General features: G+C 39.5%; 1 protein-coding gene across 1 annotated transcript; it reads right to left on the bottom strand.

Moving 5' to 3' along the window:
• Positions 1-903: 903 nt before the first annotated feature.
• On the bottom strand, positions 904-11,650 carry LOC127663434 (serine/threonine-protein phosphatase 2A 55 kDa regulatory subunit B beta isoform-like). Its single transcript, XM_052155033.1, has 10 exons — positions 11,300-11,650; positions 10,734-10,832; positions 7,083-7,180; positions 6,527-6,668; positions 6,316-6,428; positions 5,826-6,003; positions 4,854-5,018; positions 2,708-2,877; positions 1,772-1,863; positions 904-1,666 (listed from the first exon to the last, which is right to left on the bottom strand). The coding sequence occupies exons 2-10, from the start codon at positions 10,789-10,791 to the stop codon at positions 1,342-1,344; spliced, it is 1,341 nt and encodes a 446-aa protein (XP_052010993.1). The 5' UTR covers positions 10,792-10,832; positions 11,300-11,650; the 3' UTR covers positions 904-1,341.
• Between the last annotated feature and the right edge of the window lie 2,826 nt (positions 11,651-14,476).

The following is a 14,476-nucleotide window of genomic DNA, read 5'->3' as shown; positions in this document are numbered from 1 at the left end:
TTTCTTTGAAATGATGTGTTCCACCATGGTCCATTAAATAAAGTTTATATATATATATATATATATATATACATACACACACACACACACACACACACACACACACACACACTGATCAGCCATAACATTAAAGCCACCTGCCTAATATTGTGTAGGTCCCCCTCATGCCACCAAACAGTGCCAACCTGCATCACAGCATAGCGTTCTGAGATGCTATTCTTCTTACCACAATTGTACAGAGCGGTTATCTGAGTTACCGTAGACTTTATCAGTTCGAACCAGTCTGGTCATTCTCTGTTGAACTCTCTGATCTACAAGGCAGTCCCGTCCACACAACTGCCGCTCACTGGATGTTTTTTTTTATTTTGGCACCTTTCTGAATAAACTCTAAAGAATGTTTTGTTTGAAAATCCCAAGAGATACTCAAACCAGCCTTCTGGCACCAACAATCATGACATGCTTGAAATCACAGAGATCAAATTTTTTTCCCATTCTGATGGTTGATGTGAACATTAACTAAAGCTCCTGAACTGCACCTGCTTGATTTTATTCACTGCACTGCTGCTGATTAGATAATCAAATGTATAATTGTTTGTGCCAGACAGACTGGTTTGAGTATTTCTGCAACTGCTGATCTTCTGGGATTTGCACACACAACAGTCTCTAGAATTTACTCAGAATGTTGCCAAAAAAAAAGTGGCAGTTCTGCAGATGGAAATGACTTGCTGATGAGAGAGTTCAACAGAGAATGGCCAGACTGGTCCGAACTTACTAAGTCTACGGTAACTCAGATAACCGCTTTACAATTGTGGTGAGAAGAATAGCATCTCTGGTTGGTGCTGTATTTGTGGCACGAGGGGGACCAACACAATATCAGTCAGGTGGTTTTAATGGTGTGGCTGATCAGTGAATGTATGTGTGTATATATATATATATATAAATATTCAATTAAAAAATGTTATGTACTGTGTAGATATTGTGTATATATAACAGCAGGTTGACATAGGTGACATTTTAAAACTTTTTATAATAATATGGGATTACGTCATATGTTGTATGACAGCATGTTTATGTATGTAATTTATTAATGTAATTCATACTTAAAAATGAAATGTGTTATTCAAAACAACACCTACAGCATTTAAGTGAATTCTTTTAAATTTCATTCCATTTAAATTTTCCTTAAATCCAATGTCAAATTACAATTCTGAATTCTGTTTGATACTCAACTGAATTTGAATTTTAAAGGCATTCTCAATTCAATTCTGAACGGAGCGTAACCCTGATGTACAGTGCAATACCACATTCAAAAGGATGTGGAACCATTGGTGAGTGTGTCTGTCATTTTAGAGGCGCACTTTGTATTTGTGCATTGTGATGAACGTTGGGTGTCATTCTGTCCTGAAAAATGTAAAGATTGTTGCTGGCTGCGATGGCAATGATGTTTTCTTTGGGATGCCAGGCGGTATGGAGGATTTTCTTCCGGAAGTCCAGACTGTCGACGCAAACATCCGTCTCTTTCCTCTTCTTCCCCACACACACACGCCGCGGCTGCAGGACAGCCCTGCGCTTACACACCTCGCGACTGGCCTCCAGAGTCACGTCACGTCTGCTTGCCCGGTCAAACATTCGGAAGTAGTTGTTGTACGCCCCTGTCATTATGACACTGAAGAGGAAGAGAGGGATTCAGAGAGAACAGATGCAGGGCAGCTGGATTCCCACGAGTTATATTTCAAAGGTCAAATGTGAAATTGTTTGGGTGATGGCTCACCTGTCTGTTCCATTCCAGGCACATTCAAACTTGTCAAAAATACAATCGCTCTCATATAAAGCGCACAGTTTGGTTCGCAAGTAGTCGTGGACCTAAAGAGACAAAACACATTTTGATACAAAACAGGACATCAGAGAAATAGGGTTAAGGTCAGAAATGAACCAGGGCTAAGGACAAAAATGTCACTGAAAGTGACCAAAATGCCCTAGATATTTAAAATATATATATTTTTAATGCTATTTAATATTTGGCATTAATAGGGTTTAGTTAGGGTTTCTATGGACACTATAGTGACCTGAAGATGTAAAGTAGACAGCTACCTTTGTGTTTGATGTTGTTTTGATTTACGATGGATGGTGACAACCATAATTGTAAGATGAAGAAAAAAAAAAAATCATTTTTTTTTTATTGATTTTTTAATTTATTTGAAATATTTAACATAGGTAGGCGAGATGCTACTTTGCTAAATACAATGGTACAGAATTATAACAAAATTCATGTGCCATAATATTTGCATGGTAATCCAGGGCATTGGTTCTCAACTGGTGGGTTGACCAAAAATATGTCACAGGTCTATGCTGATCAAAAACAGTAGGGAGAAACAAAGCAAATGTTAAAACGTAGGATAAGCTATTTAAAAACAGGCTAATAAATTCTGAAGGGGAAGAGTAACCCATACATTTTGTGTGGTTGTGCGTCCATTCAAATGAATATTTTACTTATTTTAATTTGATTTCATTTCCATGATGTTTTTGGTACTTATCAGTGAGACTATTTGCTCACTATACACAGGGAGTCCTGAAAATGTAAAGTGTGTGAGTGTGTGTGAGAGTGTGTGTGAGTGTGTGTGAGAGTGTGTGTGAGAGAGAGAGTGTGTGTGAGAGAGTGTGTGTAAGTGAGTGTGAGAGTGTGTGTAAGTGAGAGTGTGTGACAGACCTGGTATGTTTCCACTGGTTTATTTTCCATGTTGATGTCCCAGACTTTAGCGGTGAGGTAATCTCGAGTGAGCAGGTAGCGGCCGCTATGACTGAACTTCACATCTGACACAGAGGAAACAATCTCTGAGAAGAATGTTCGATTGGCCGGATCCACTTCTTCTTCAAACACTGATGGAGCATAAATATATATAATAAGTAATCATAAGAAGGGCAGTGTTGTTAGAACCCGTTCAATGTGAACAAGCCCCACCTCCCACAAAATGCTAATTAGATTTGTGATATTCTGCAGTTGATAATTTAGTTTAAATAATTGACATTATTTAATTTACAAGAAACTATGGAATGATTTTCCGGACATTATTCAAAAGGAATTGCAAATTGTATTTGCAATTGCGTTTTCAATTTGTGGACGCATAAAATGTGACATAATCCAAACGCAATTGCAAATCGCGCATTACCGTTTGCATTTTCGTTTAAGCGAACGCACAGTGACTGCCAGATTTCAAATGGAAAAGCAAAGTCCGTTTGCAACTGTGTTTCTCATATCTTACATGGTTTTGGTCCTGACATATTTAAATAGCAATTTCAATTACCACGTCTACTTTTTCACTTTCTCAGCGTCGCGTATGTAGCCAGCCAAAACTCAAATGGAATACTAATTCCCTTAGTATTTCCATTGATGCCTTACAGAAACCTGTCAATCAGGGTCAAGGGTGGGATTATGCTATGGGGCGTGTTTGTCTTGGGAAGTGACGTCACTCACAGTCGACGGTCAAGAGACATTATATAAACAAGCATTAAAGTAATGGACCAGAAATCTGTAAGATGGCATCACTGCATCATTCTAAGGAAGCGTAATATCTTTAGTTTTGACAGTTTTGTAAATTTTTCTTTTTTAAAACTAATTTTTAAGTGTGTGAACAACGTTGCACCAGAAATATTCTGTCAACTAGTACATAAACAAAAGAGCGGAATAAGAACTAGAGGCACAATAAGTGGAAACTATAGCCGAAAACGTAGAACAACATTTGGTCAGACATCATTTTCAGTAAGAGGCATACATTTGTGGAATGCATCTGAAATTAAAACATTGACAGACTTCAAGGTTTTTAATACACATTTAAAGCAATGGCTGAAACTGAAACAACTTTGTGAACACTGACTGTACAGGACATAACACAATGCATACAAACATAATGTTGCATATGTGAGCACGCACAGACATATGCACCCTTTTGTGTTCTTGTATTGTTAAATGTGTCTAGACTTTGATTTATAGTGACTTCCACATTTACTTAAGCCCATATCTTATTTCATATATGGGATGTATTTGTTGTATGTATTTTATTAATTATAAATCTTAAACTCAATACTCTGTAATTTTTGTTTTAAATTTATAAGCCTAACCAGGGACAGGGGTTGCAAATTAGTCATGGCTAGAAACATGTATGCGTGGCATCTACTTTGTAGGCCTATTCTTTATAAAGCAATGTTCTATGCATTTGTCCCTGTCAAATAAACATTAAAATAAATACAAAATAAATAAAGAGGTGATGCCCTGAACAGACGCCGGTTTATTTGATCTTGACCGTCAACTGTGAGTGACGTCTCTTCCCAAGACAAACACGCCCCATAGCATAATCCCACCCTTGACCCTGATTGACAGGTTTCCGTAAGGCATCAATGGAAATACTAAGGGAATTAGTATTCCATTTGAGTTTTGGAGGGCTACATACGCGACGCTGAGAAAGTGAAAAAGCAGACGTGGTAATTGAAATTGCTATTTAAATATGACAGGGCCAAAACTCCTAAGATATGGGAAACACAGTTGCAAACGGACTTTGCTTTTCCATTTGAAATCTGGCAGTCACTGTGCGTTCGCTTAAACGAAAATGCAAACGGTAATGCGCGATTTGCAATTGCGTTTGGATTATGTCACATTTTATGAGTCCACAAATTGAAAACGCAATTGCAAATACAATTTGCAATTCCTTTTGAATAATGTCCGGAAAATCATTCCATAAGAAACCTTCATGTAAGGGGACAAATGTGGACATTTCTGAAAGTGGGGGTTTGTTGCTTATAATGAGTTAAGTGCATAATGATCGCTTCTCCCCTGAATATATGCCGTAAATGTGGCTTACATTTGACATGTTGGTCGCAGAGTGCGCGGGCTCTCATGTCACAGAGGCGTGTGGTTCCTGTACTGCTGCTGAAGGCCAGCAGGTGGCAGTGGTGAGGGTGACACTCTGCCACTGTGATCACTTCTGTGAGGTCCTCCATGTTCTCTGGCTTCAAATCTACTATGTCTGAAAGAAATTCACTGAGGAAAACCAACTTACTGAGAAACTAGAGATTTCATATCATCCATACCAGTCTAACACAGAATTTACCCCCATACTTAATAGTACTGATATATACCAACACTGATACCACATATTATTATCCCTATTTTGAGTCAATCTGAATCAAAATTTAAAAAAAAAATCATAAACAACTGGAAAAGTTATGGAAGAGTCATGTAAATGAATTGGTCAAAAGGGGTGAGAACCCAGCTAGTACCAAAACAGCACTAACCAGCATTAAAGGTGCACTCGGTAGTTTTTTCTTATTGAAAAAGTACTTCTAAAGAAATGTATTGTAATGTTGAAACATATGTACTGTACAAAATCATGAGCACTCATATGAGATGAAGACTCCAATCATAACAGTAGGCTAACAAAAGCCTATAAAAGCTGTTTTATTATAAATTGAGAGGGTCCCCTCATGGGGGCTGCCATGTTAGGATCAAGTGACCAGCCGAATACAACTCGCTTAATCTCAGTAACCACCCTGTTACTGGATATTTTCATTAGGCTGATTGTGAATAGTGAATTTCTATGATGGTAGCGGTAACTAAAAACGATTGCACTCGAATGATACTGCATCTACATCAATAGATATCAGTGTAAGTCCAAAACGACATATTCAAACCTTTAACATGGAATATGATGCTGGTCTAAGCTGGCCTTCTCAGGAACCATAACAATTTACTGCCACTCCTTTACTCAGTCATTTTGTCTCCCTTGGCCTGTATCTCTCTATAGTGCTGTCTCTCTCTCTCAGAAGAAGGATACTGAAGCTTCGGTCAGTGATATTGAGATTCCACAGGTTAATTCTCAGGTCATCAGCTGACAGGTACGTCTCACAGTCACTGTTGACACTGATGGAGTTGATGTGATATGCATGTGCATTAGCAAAGACACGCCGGGGAGATGCCTCCACCAACAGATCCATCGGCCGGAGCACAGGGACCTACACAACATGCATGAAAATACATCATAAAATAATACAAGAAAAGAAGCATCTTCAACTTGAAGGAGCATCAATACACACTTGTATGACCTTCTTTCCTCTGTGTAACACAAAAGGAGATGTTAGAAAGCATATTAGTCTCAGTCACCATTCACTTTCATTGCATTTTTTTTTCCATACAGTGAAAGTGAATGGTGACTGTGGCTGTCATTCTATGTGTCCCTTAGGAATCCATGGTCCATTTGGACAACATTAAGGTGAGTAAATGATGACAGAATTTCCGTTTTTGGGTAAATTGATCTTTTAACACACCTGTAGAGTTGTAATCGTAGAAAGGTCCTTTAGTCTGCCCTCCTCATCTCTGAGATTATAGCCCTCTGCTCGCTTGTCTCTCTCACTCACCTTCCACAGCTTTATGGTCTTATCTGATCATAAAAAGAACATTATTCTTAAAGATTCAACAAAGATTCAATAAAGTTGTATTTCTAATGCTATCAGAACAAACAAGCATTTCAGCTGTTACCATTGGTGGTGAGGAGGAAGTGGGCGGGGTTATGTGGAGGCAGCCAGCGAATCTTATTTATTTTCTCCTCAATCTCCAAACTTTTCAGGTAATCAAACTCAGGCTCGTGACTCTGAAACGTACTATAAACATTATATTCGCCCTGTAAGAGAGAGTTGAGAGTGTACAAAAAGCACATCAAATATTAGCATAAATGAACAAATCTTTCACACCAGAATGAATTACTTGGTATAATCTCGTTTTGCTGCTTAATTTCTGTGTTATGATTGGCTGAGTAAATATTAGAGTAATTAGAGGTTAAAATATATAGGCCTCAAGAAACCTAATTCAAAATCTTGTGCTCCAATAAGTTGCCAAAATAAACTTTTAGCATATGTACAAATTAACAAATATTTGGCTTCATTAATGAAACACATGCAGAATGTATTTCTGTCTAAATTATTCATAAAACCATTCTTTAGTACATTTTGACATCTAATGATAAACTAGAGGGTATTTAAAAAAATCGAACTTCTTATTTCAATAGAAAATGTGGTCTTTAAAGGGCATCTCTCACCTGTGGTTCTCTCTGGAAGATGACAACCCTCCCTCCCTTATCACCCGTGGCCAAGAACTCTCCTGTCTGGTTGAACTCCACCGTAGAGATGACATCAGCTGAATCAGAAATCAGATTTAAATCAGTTTGATTGTATGTAAATCAAAATTCTTTTAGGTTATTTATGATTTAAGAACAGAATTGCATTGGTCTATTGCACTTGTCTAACTGAATGTATTTTATTATAATGCGCTGTCAGCATGTGGATTTGTTTGAAAAGATCAAATATTAGTAATGTTAAAGATCAGCCTGAGCATCAAACATTGCCTTTCCAAAGTAAACTAAGACAATGTTTATACAGTTAAATAAATGAATAAAACCATTTTAATGCCATGGTTTTCACGTTCACTTTGTTTGTGAGTGCCAGTGCACAGGTCAAAATGTTGGAGTGTTTTTGTCTACTTAAATACAATAATAGTCAAAGACTTATACACACTTGTTTGAATGTATTATTCTTCTGGTCTTTAAAACCCATTGATTACCATCTTACACTAAGGTGAATTACATTTACATTTATGCATTTGGCAGACGCTTTTATCCAAAGCAACTTACAGTGCAATTATTACAGGGACAATCCCCCTAGAGCAACCTGGAGTTAAGTGCCTTGCTCAAGGACACAATGATGGTGGCTGTGGGGTTAGAACCTGTGACCTTCTGATTAACAGCCCTGTGCTTTAGCCACCACGCCACCACCACTCTATTAATTATTTTAATATTTTAATTGAATTGGACTGGATAGGTCAAGAAAGTGTCCTGGTATATGATATAAATGTATAATAGTTTTTAATAAAAAAACATATATATATATATACATTTATATACAATTATTACTATAAATTGATTGATATTATAATTCCCAAATCACATTACCGTAACAAGTTTGGACTTTTTGCTTTCCCCATTGTTTTTGATGATGATTCTCATTACTTTCATTATTTTAGAGCATTAAATAAAAAATAAAAGCTTTTGTACACAGTTTTTTAAATTAATATCAGAGAAAGTTGAAGGCAGTACCAAGGGAGTACTATTATGATGCACTTTGTACTTTATCGTTGCGGTAATGCCAATATTAGAATTAGAAATATTAGAAAAATCATCTCTTTTAATGAGAATTGGGGGGGCGGGGGGTAAATTGTGCTTAACTGTCATAAAAACAAATGTCACAATTGATGTAAAAAAAATCATAATGGCGCTAAAAATAAGTTTAATTTTATACACGCTAAATATTATTTCTTATTTGCTTTTTTGGATTTAAACATTTTCTTGACAGGTTTCATGAGAATCACCAGGATAGTGAGAAAACAAATGGTTAGCATACATGGGAACTCCTTTAATACTATTTAAAAGGCGTCCCAGGTGGCACCTCATGAAAGTGGTTGAGAGAATCCACAGATTGTGCAGATCTGTATGTGACAGTGGGGACGTGGTTGAGCATTCGTCCGGAGATAGAAAGCTGTAAGGGTGCACACACCTGAGCGCTATAATGTCTAACAACTGTTTTTGATTGCAGTAAGCATTGGGAGAGTGATAAAAAGGGACCACGCCAGAGACAAGGGAGAGTGAGAGGGCTCTCCGCCCTCTGATACACTGACATATGGTCCTCCGCCAGTAACGCTGGACGGTGGCACTGGACCCACTCTGCCGTTCCTTTCGGTAGATGATGGATAAGCTGCTCCAGCACCATGAGATCGATGACTCCCTCGGTGTCATGGTCATCAGCCAGCTGCCACTGAGCTGTTGAGTGAAGGCAAACGGGCGGCTGAGCCCATCCATCTTCATCCACCGGAAGAGATGTCGGTATTGCTCCGGGCTGCGACCGACCCACTGCAGGATGGTCTTCCTCAGATAATCATACACCAGGAGACTTGCTGCCGGTAGTTTTTGCGAGTTGTTCTTCCCTGATCAACAATGGAATGAGTCTGACCGCCCACTGAACACATGGCCAGCCCCAGATCTTGGCCGTCCTCTCGAACAGATCCAGGAAGGCAGATCATCTTCTGCCTCCATCTTCATGAGGGCAACCGGAGGCATGGGAGCATGGGGACTGCTGCTGTCGGGGTCATGGCCGAGACTTTCTCTTGGTGTAGTAGGCTCCGGATCGTGTGCCGATCCTCTGCTTGAGCTTGGAGCACCTCCTCAAATCACCGATCCTGGTCCTGGCGGTGCTCAAGCAGGGCCTGATGTTGCACGTGGTGCATACTGGCGAGGAACTTGATGACTTCCGCCAACTGCGAGGACTCCATGCCGGCGTATTTCCTCCAATACTCCCGGGTTTTGGCACAAGTGTAAATGTTCAAGGAAGGGAGGGAAGGAGGACACAGGAAGCTTGGGCTTCAACTCAAAGGAATAACTTTTAATAAACAAACTCAAAGGGACTTTTCAGCATAACACTCTTTAGCTAAACACACACAGTCTCTTTCAGACGGGTAGCTCTCTCTCCCTTGTCTGTGGCGTGGTCCATTTTTATCACTCTCCCCAGTGCTTACTGCAATCTGAAACAGGTGTTAGACATTATAACGCTCAGGTGTGTGCACCCTTAATGCTTTCTCTCTCTCAGGACAAACACTCGACCACGCCCCTGCCACCAAACTGTAATCTACACTACTTTAAAGAAGCTAAAATATAAAAATAGTTTTGATTTGTTCATAGTTTTATGCCTTTATTATTATTTCAAATGTATACTTTCATGAAAGTGTCCAAACTTGATGCATTGATGTTGATCTAAATTAATAATTTACAGATGAGGAACACACAAATTAGAGTTATTTGTCAGCATATCATTCTTGATTGGCAGCATTACGTGAAATGCACTGCAGAAAAAGAAAAGGACATTTATTATTTTAAGCACACATTGTAAATGGAGTGTTTTTACAACACTTAGGCATTTTACTGAAGTCAATAGATATGTAGACATGTTTTTTTTATTCATGAAAACATACAGACATTATTGAAACTCATCATAATTATTATAAGACTACTATTGTTGTCTTTTGTTAAAAGTCATTGTCATAAAACCTTTACTAATTCTCTTTTATTAAGTCTGTAGACATAAACATTTTAAAGGATTAAAATGTTCTTTTAATCACTGATTCAGTGACTAACTCATTTCACACAAGACACACATTTGTCACCACCTACTAGCATCACCATAAATGGTCAATGAATCATTTAATGTATCTGAATGTATTTTGGTGAACGTAGTCAAAACACTTGAACCAAGTGGATACATTTAAATCCCACATTGCACAAGCACAGAGTAAAAACATTTAATTTAATTGTCATTATTGTAACTGATTATATAATTTACTCAAGACCAGCTTGTGCTCAGTCTTTTATTGTCACGTGTGAAACAGAAGCAAGTGCTCCACAAGATGTCCTTAATTTTTTCAGCAAATATTGCTAAATTTTGCAATTATTTTGCAATACTTTAATCTTTGAAATACTACAAATATTAAATTTAAATAATACGTATACAGTAAATGAATATCATACTTATATCATACTTATATATTAATATATACTGTAATATATAAATACTACTGACAGCTGTACTCCCCCCCCACACACACACACACACACTTTTAAAATGACTGATATGCCCCTGAATGTTACCCTCTGTGTACTCTGGATCTAAGGCTGCGAGATCCGAACAGAGAACCGGGCTCAGCATTCTGGGACAGAACCAAGGGCGGGGCTGCAACTCTACCAATCCTGAAAAGAGGTGTAGTGTCGTGATGAACATAAAAATTGGACTGAAAGAGTTTGAGCATGCTACCGGTGTTTTGAACACATGCTTCTCTCTTGGAATGATTCCAGATGCAGTTATTCAAACATGCAGGTGTCTGGAGCATCAGTTTGGATCAATTGCAAACCAATGTGATCCATAGAATGGCTTTGATCAGTGGAAATGGGCCTGAGATGAGCTAATCTAATAATTTTCCACATCAATATAAACAACAGATTATCTAGGGTGGAACAAAATATTAGATCTGACATACATATACATAAACATCTCCATCTGGACCAAATGTTTTAAATGGCATCTGACATGTTGTTTTGAGTGTTGAAAGAGGATTACACTGCTCATGGATGCTTGTAAACACTCACGAAGATGCTAAAGAATGAATGGGAATTATTTGAGGAGAACATTCAAGACACATGCAGTATAAATCTCTTACCTTCTGTCACATTGCTGTGTAATTTCAGATGCAAAAGTCAGATGTTGAAATACTTAATCAGTTCCATTGCTGAATTTGAGTGTATAAAAGATCTCTGTGGGTAAATGCTTGTGTTTGATGAATGAGCAGCACACCATCCATTTTTCACACATCAGCACATCTATTGCAAAGCGTCATAAGAAACTCCACGCTAAGAGGCTGATGCCACTCAGACATAAACTACACAAAATAAACTGGCACTGCAGAAAACTCACAAAAAGGATTGTTTGGTTCAGTGGGCATCTACAACCAGGAGTCTTCGGTTCAATTCATTCCAGTTGTGTTTTCCTGAAATCAGACGTAAAAACATGACAGCTGGACTTGAGCATAGGCATACTGATGTTTGTGCAAGAAAACGAGGGAGGGGTAAAAATCTATCTGATCTGCTGCATAGACTCCTCCCCCAAAGCATCTCACATAGAGGGAGACACAAAGATCTTGAGCGACACAAAATCATCCAATCGTTTGACTGGTCAGGGAATTTTGGCCAATGAGAGAGGAGTGCAGCATCGCTCAGTGATGCTGAGCATCAATCCCCCACTCCAGCCTCATACTGATACAGCTACAGGAGCGGTTGCCTGGTAACCGCATCTGTCTCTGAGAGCAGAGAAAGAGACTGGGAGGAAAAAACGAGCCATTGCAATGGTTACATAAAGATGTGAAAAACATTGAAACTGTATCTTTCTTTCTTTCTTTCTTTCTTTCTTTCTTTCTTTCTTTCTTTCTTTCTATCTATCTATCTATCTATCTATCTATCTATCTATCTATCTATCTATCTATCTATCTATCTATCTATCTATCTATCATCTCTCTCTCTCTCTCCATCCATCCATCCATCTATCTAACATCTATATAAAATATTTTCACACTCATATTTTTCATAATTTGTCAACTAATAATGTCCAAAAGTGTATGTACATGCATCACAGGAGATTTATTTAATTTATTTTGTTATTTTTCTTTGAATTCCACCACAGTGTCATTTCCAATTCTGATATTGTGTTTACGTAATAGAATCCCATGGTGGAAATGACGATGATGCAAATTACATTTTTAACTCCTTTGTCTTGCTAAAGCTAATTGCATAGATTATAGGCTATATATAAGCTTTTCAATAGTGTTGACCAAGATCATAAATCACTGGTGCAGCTAAGCTATTAGCATAACACAGCACTGCTAAGCTAACAAGTTAGCAACCTTTCATTGAAAGTCTATAATAACCCTAGCACCAAAAGCTAGCGGTCAGCATCCAGCAGCCTGTTACAGTTAAATACAGATTGAGAGTGAACAAACTTTAAACAATTTAACCCTTTATCTTCTTAAACTTTAAACACTTCTCTCTCTCATGCATGCTACTCAATTTTTGTCCCTCTCCATTATCTCATAACACAAATTACTGTCTCTCATTAAGCAATTGAGTTGAAGTCAATTTAAGATGAGTTTGGAGAACTGAATAAAATTGATATTTTCTTCACCTTTCTTTTATTCATTTCATATCTAAGCTGATCTACCTGATAATAATAAGTCTGAAACAGTGTATGTTTACAAAAACGTACAGCTGCCTCTCATTCTTGTTATTATCTGCCACCCATTAATTTCCAGTTTATTTTAATTTCTTATTGGCTGTTTTCATTGTATTTCACGTGTGTGTTGGGTGCTGAGTGATTCTGTTCTATGTGGATGGGTCCTCCACGTTAGACATAATTGACTCAATCTCCTGACAATACAGAACAAAACTTCCCCATTGTGGAATTTTAAATTGATAAAATCCCTCCAATAAAATTCTGTTACATGATCAACGAGCACCTAGACTCAATCAGGATCCCTGTTATTGCTATTATGCATAACGACAGAATATTTATTGGTGGATTTTGCTCATTTAGTCTTTGTTTATTTTCCATTAAATTTTCGAATCTCTGTCTCCCTCTAACTTTTCTACCCTACTGTTTACAGTTTAAAGACAAAGCCTGTCGAACCACAAATAACCCTAGTTCAAATATTTGTCATCAATAAGAGCTATCTTGATTCATTATGTCAAATCATTAACCACATTTTGTGTGTTCTCCCTAGTCTGAACCTCACGGAACTACTTTCTTTGTGTTTATCAAACGCAATCCAAATTCCGGTACGCAAATGCAGCCACGTCCGGAAATTAATTGCAGAGAGAAGCACCAGGTAACCGTCACCAACCCCCCCCCCCTCACGCATGCCTTTGAGGCATCTGTGGTAAGCAGTTTTTAAAACAGTTAAAGGATGGGCAAGGAGGAGGCCAGAACCGGCTTGTCAACATCAATAATATTTTAATTAAACTCAAAACACACAACCATAAACACACACATGATGGACATGCCCGTAATTCTCTCTCTCTCGAACCATCGTCACCGGCCGCCTTTATCCCTCGCGCGCCTCATCAGGCCGATTGGGGACTGGGCCGCGATATTCCGACCCGGCCCCGCCCCCCTCCGCTCCACACTCCTCCCGGCATTATCTCTGGGGCAGGGTGTATCTTGCGTCCCGCGTGGTCATCCCCGCCTTCCTCGCCCTGGGAGGAGACAGGAGGGGGAAAAAAAAAACAAAATAGGCGAGGGAAAAGGCCAACACGGTGCGAAAGGGAGAGAGAGAGGAGAGAGAGGAAAAAGCTCACTCACCGGTTCTCTGATGTACCGTCGCGTGGTCCTCGAACACTCCTCCACACTCAGGCGGACGACAGCCGCTCCAACCCCGGGCGAACCGGAGTGAAACCGTCGACCCCCAGCGGGTAGAACGCGCCTCCGCTTTTCTGGCGGCAAGTGGGGACACTCCTCCGCCCCTGGCAGCGGCTGTACCGCTCCGGACGGTCGGAGAGTTTCTTCCCTCCTCCCCTCGCGGACGGCGGTCTTCCCTCGACCCCTCCGCGTCTCTGGGGGCAGCAGGGCACTCCTCCGCCCCTGGCAGCGGCTCCCTCGCTACAGGCGGTCGGGGTATCCAGTCCTCACTTGCCCCGTGGACGACGGCCGTACCCCGCATCCAGGCGGTCGGGCTACTCCGTCACCCGGCAGATGGCAGTGGCGCTCCCCTGGGTGGACGGCAGTGTCGAGGACTCTGCGACGGGCATCCCTCCTCCTTCCCGGGTTTCGGCACCAATGTAAAACAGTTAAA

Source organism: Xyrauchen texanus, chromosome 23 (assembly GCF_025860055.1).
Source record: "Xyrauchen texanus isolate HMW12.3.18 chromosome 23, RBS_HiC_50CHRs, whole genome shotgun sequence".
Taxonomy (NCBI): domain Eukaryota; kingdom Metazoa; phylum Chordata; class Actinopteri; order Cypriniformes; family Catostomidae; genus Xyrauchen; species Xyrauchen texanus.
Note: the sequence above shows the minus strand (reverse complement) of the source record. Positions and strands in the feature narration are given on the sequence as shown.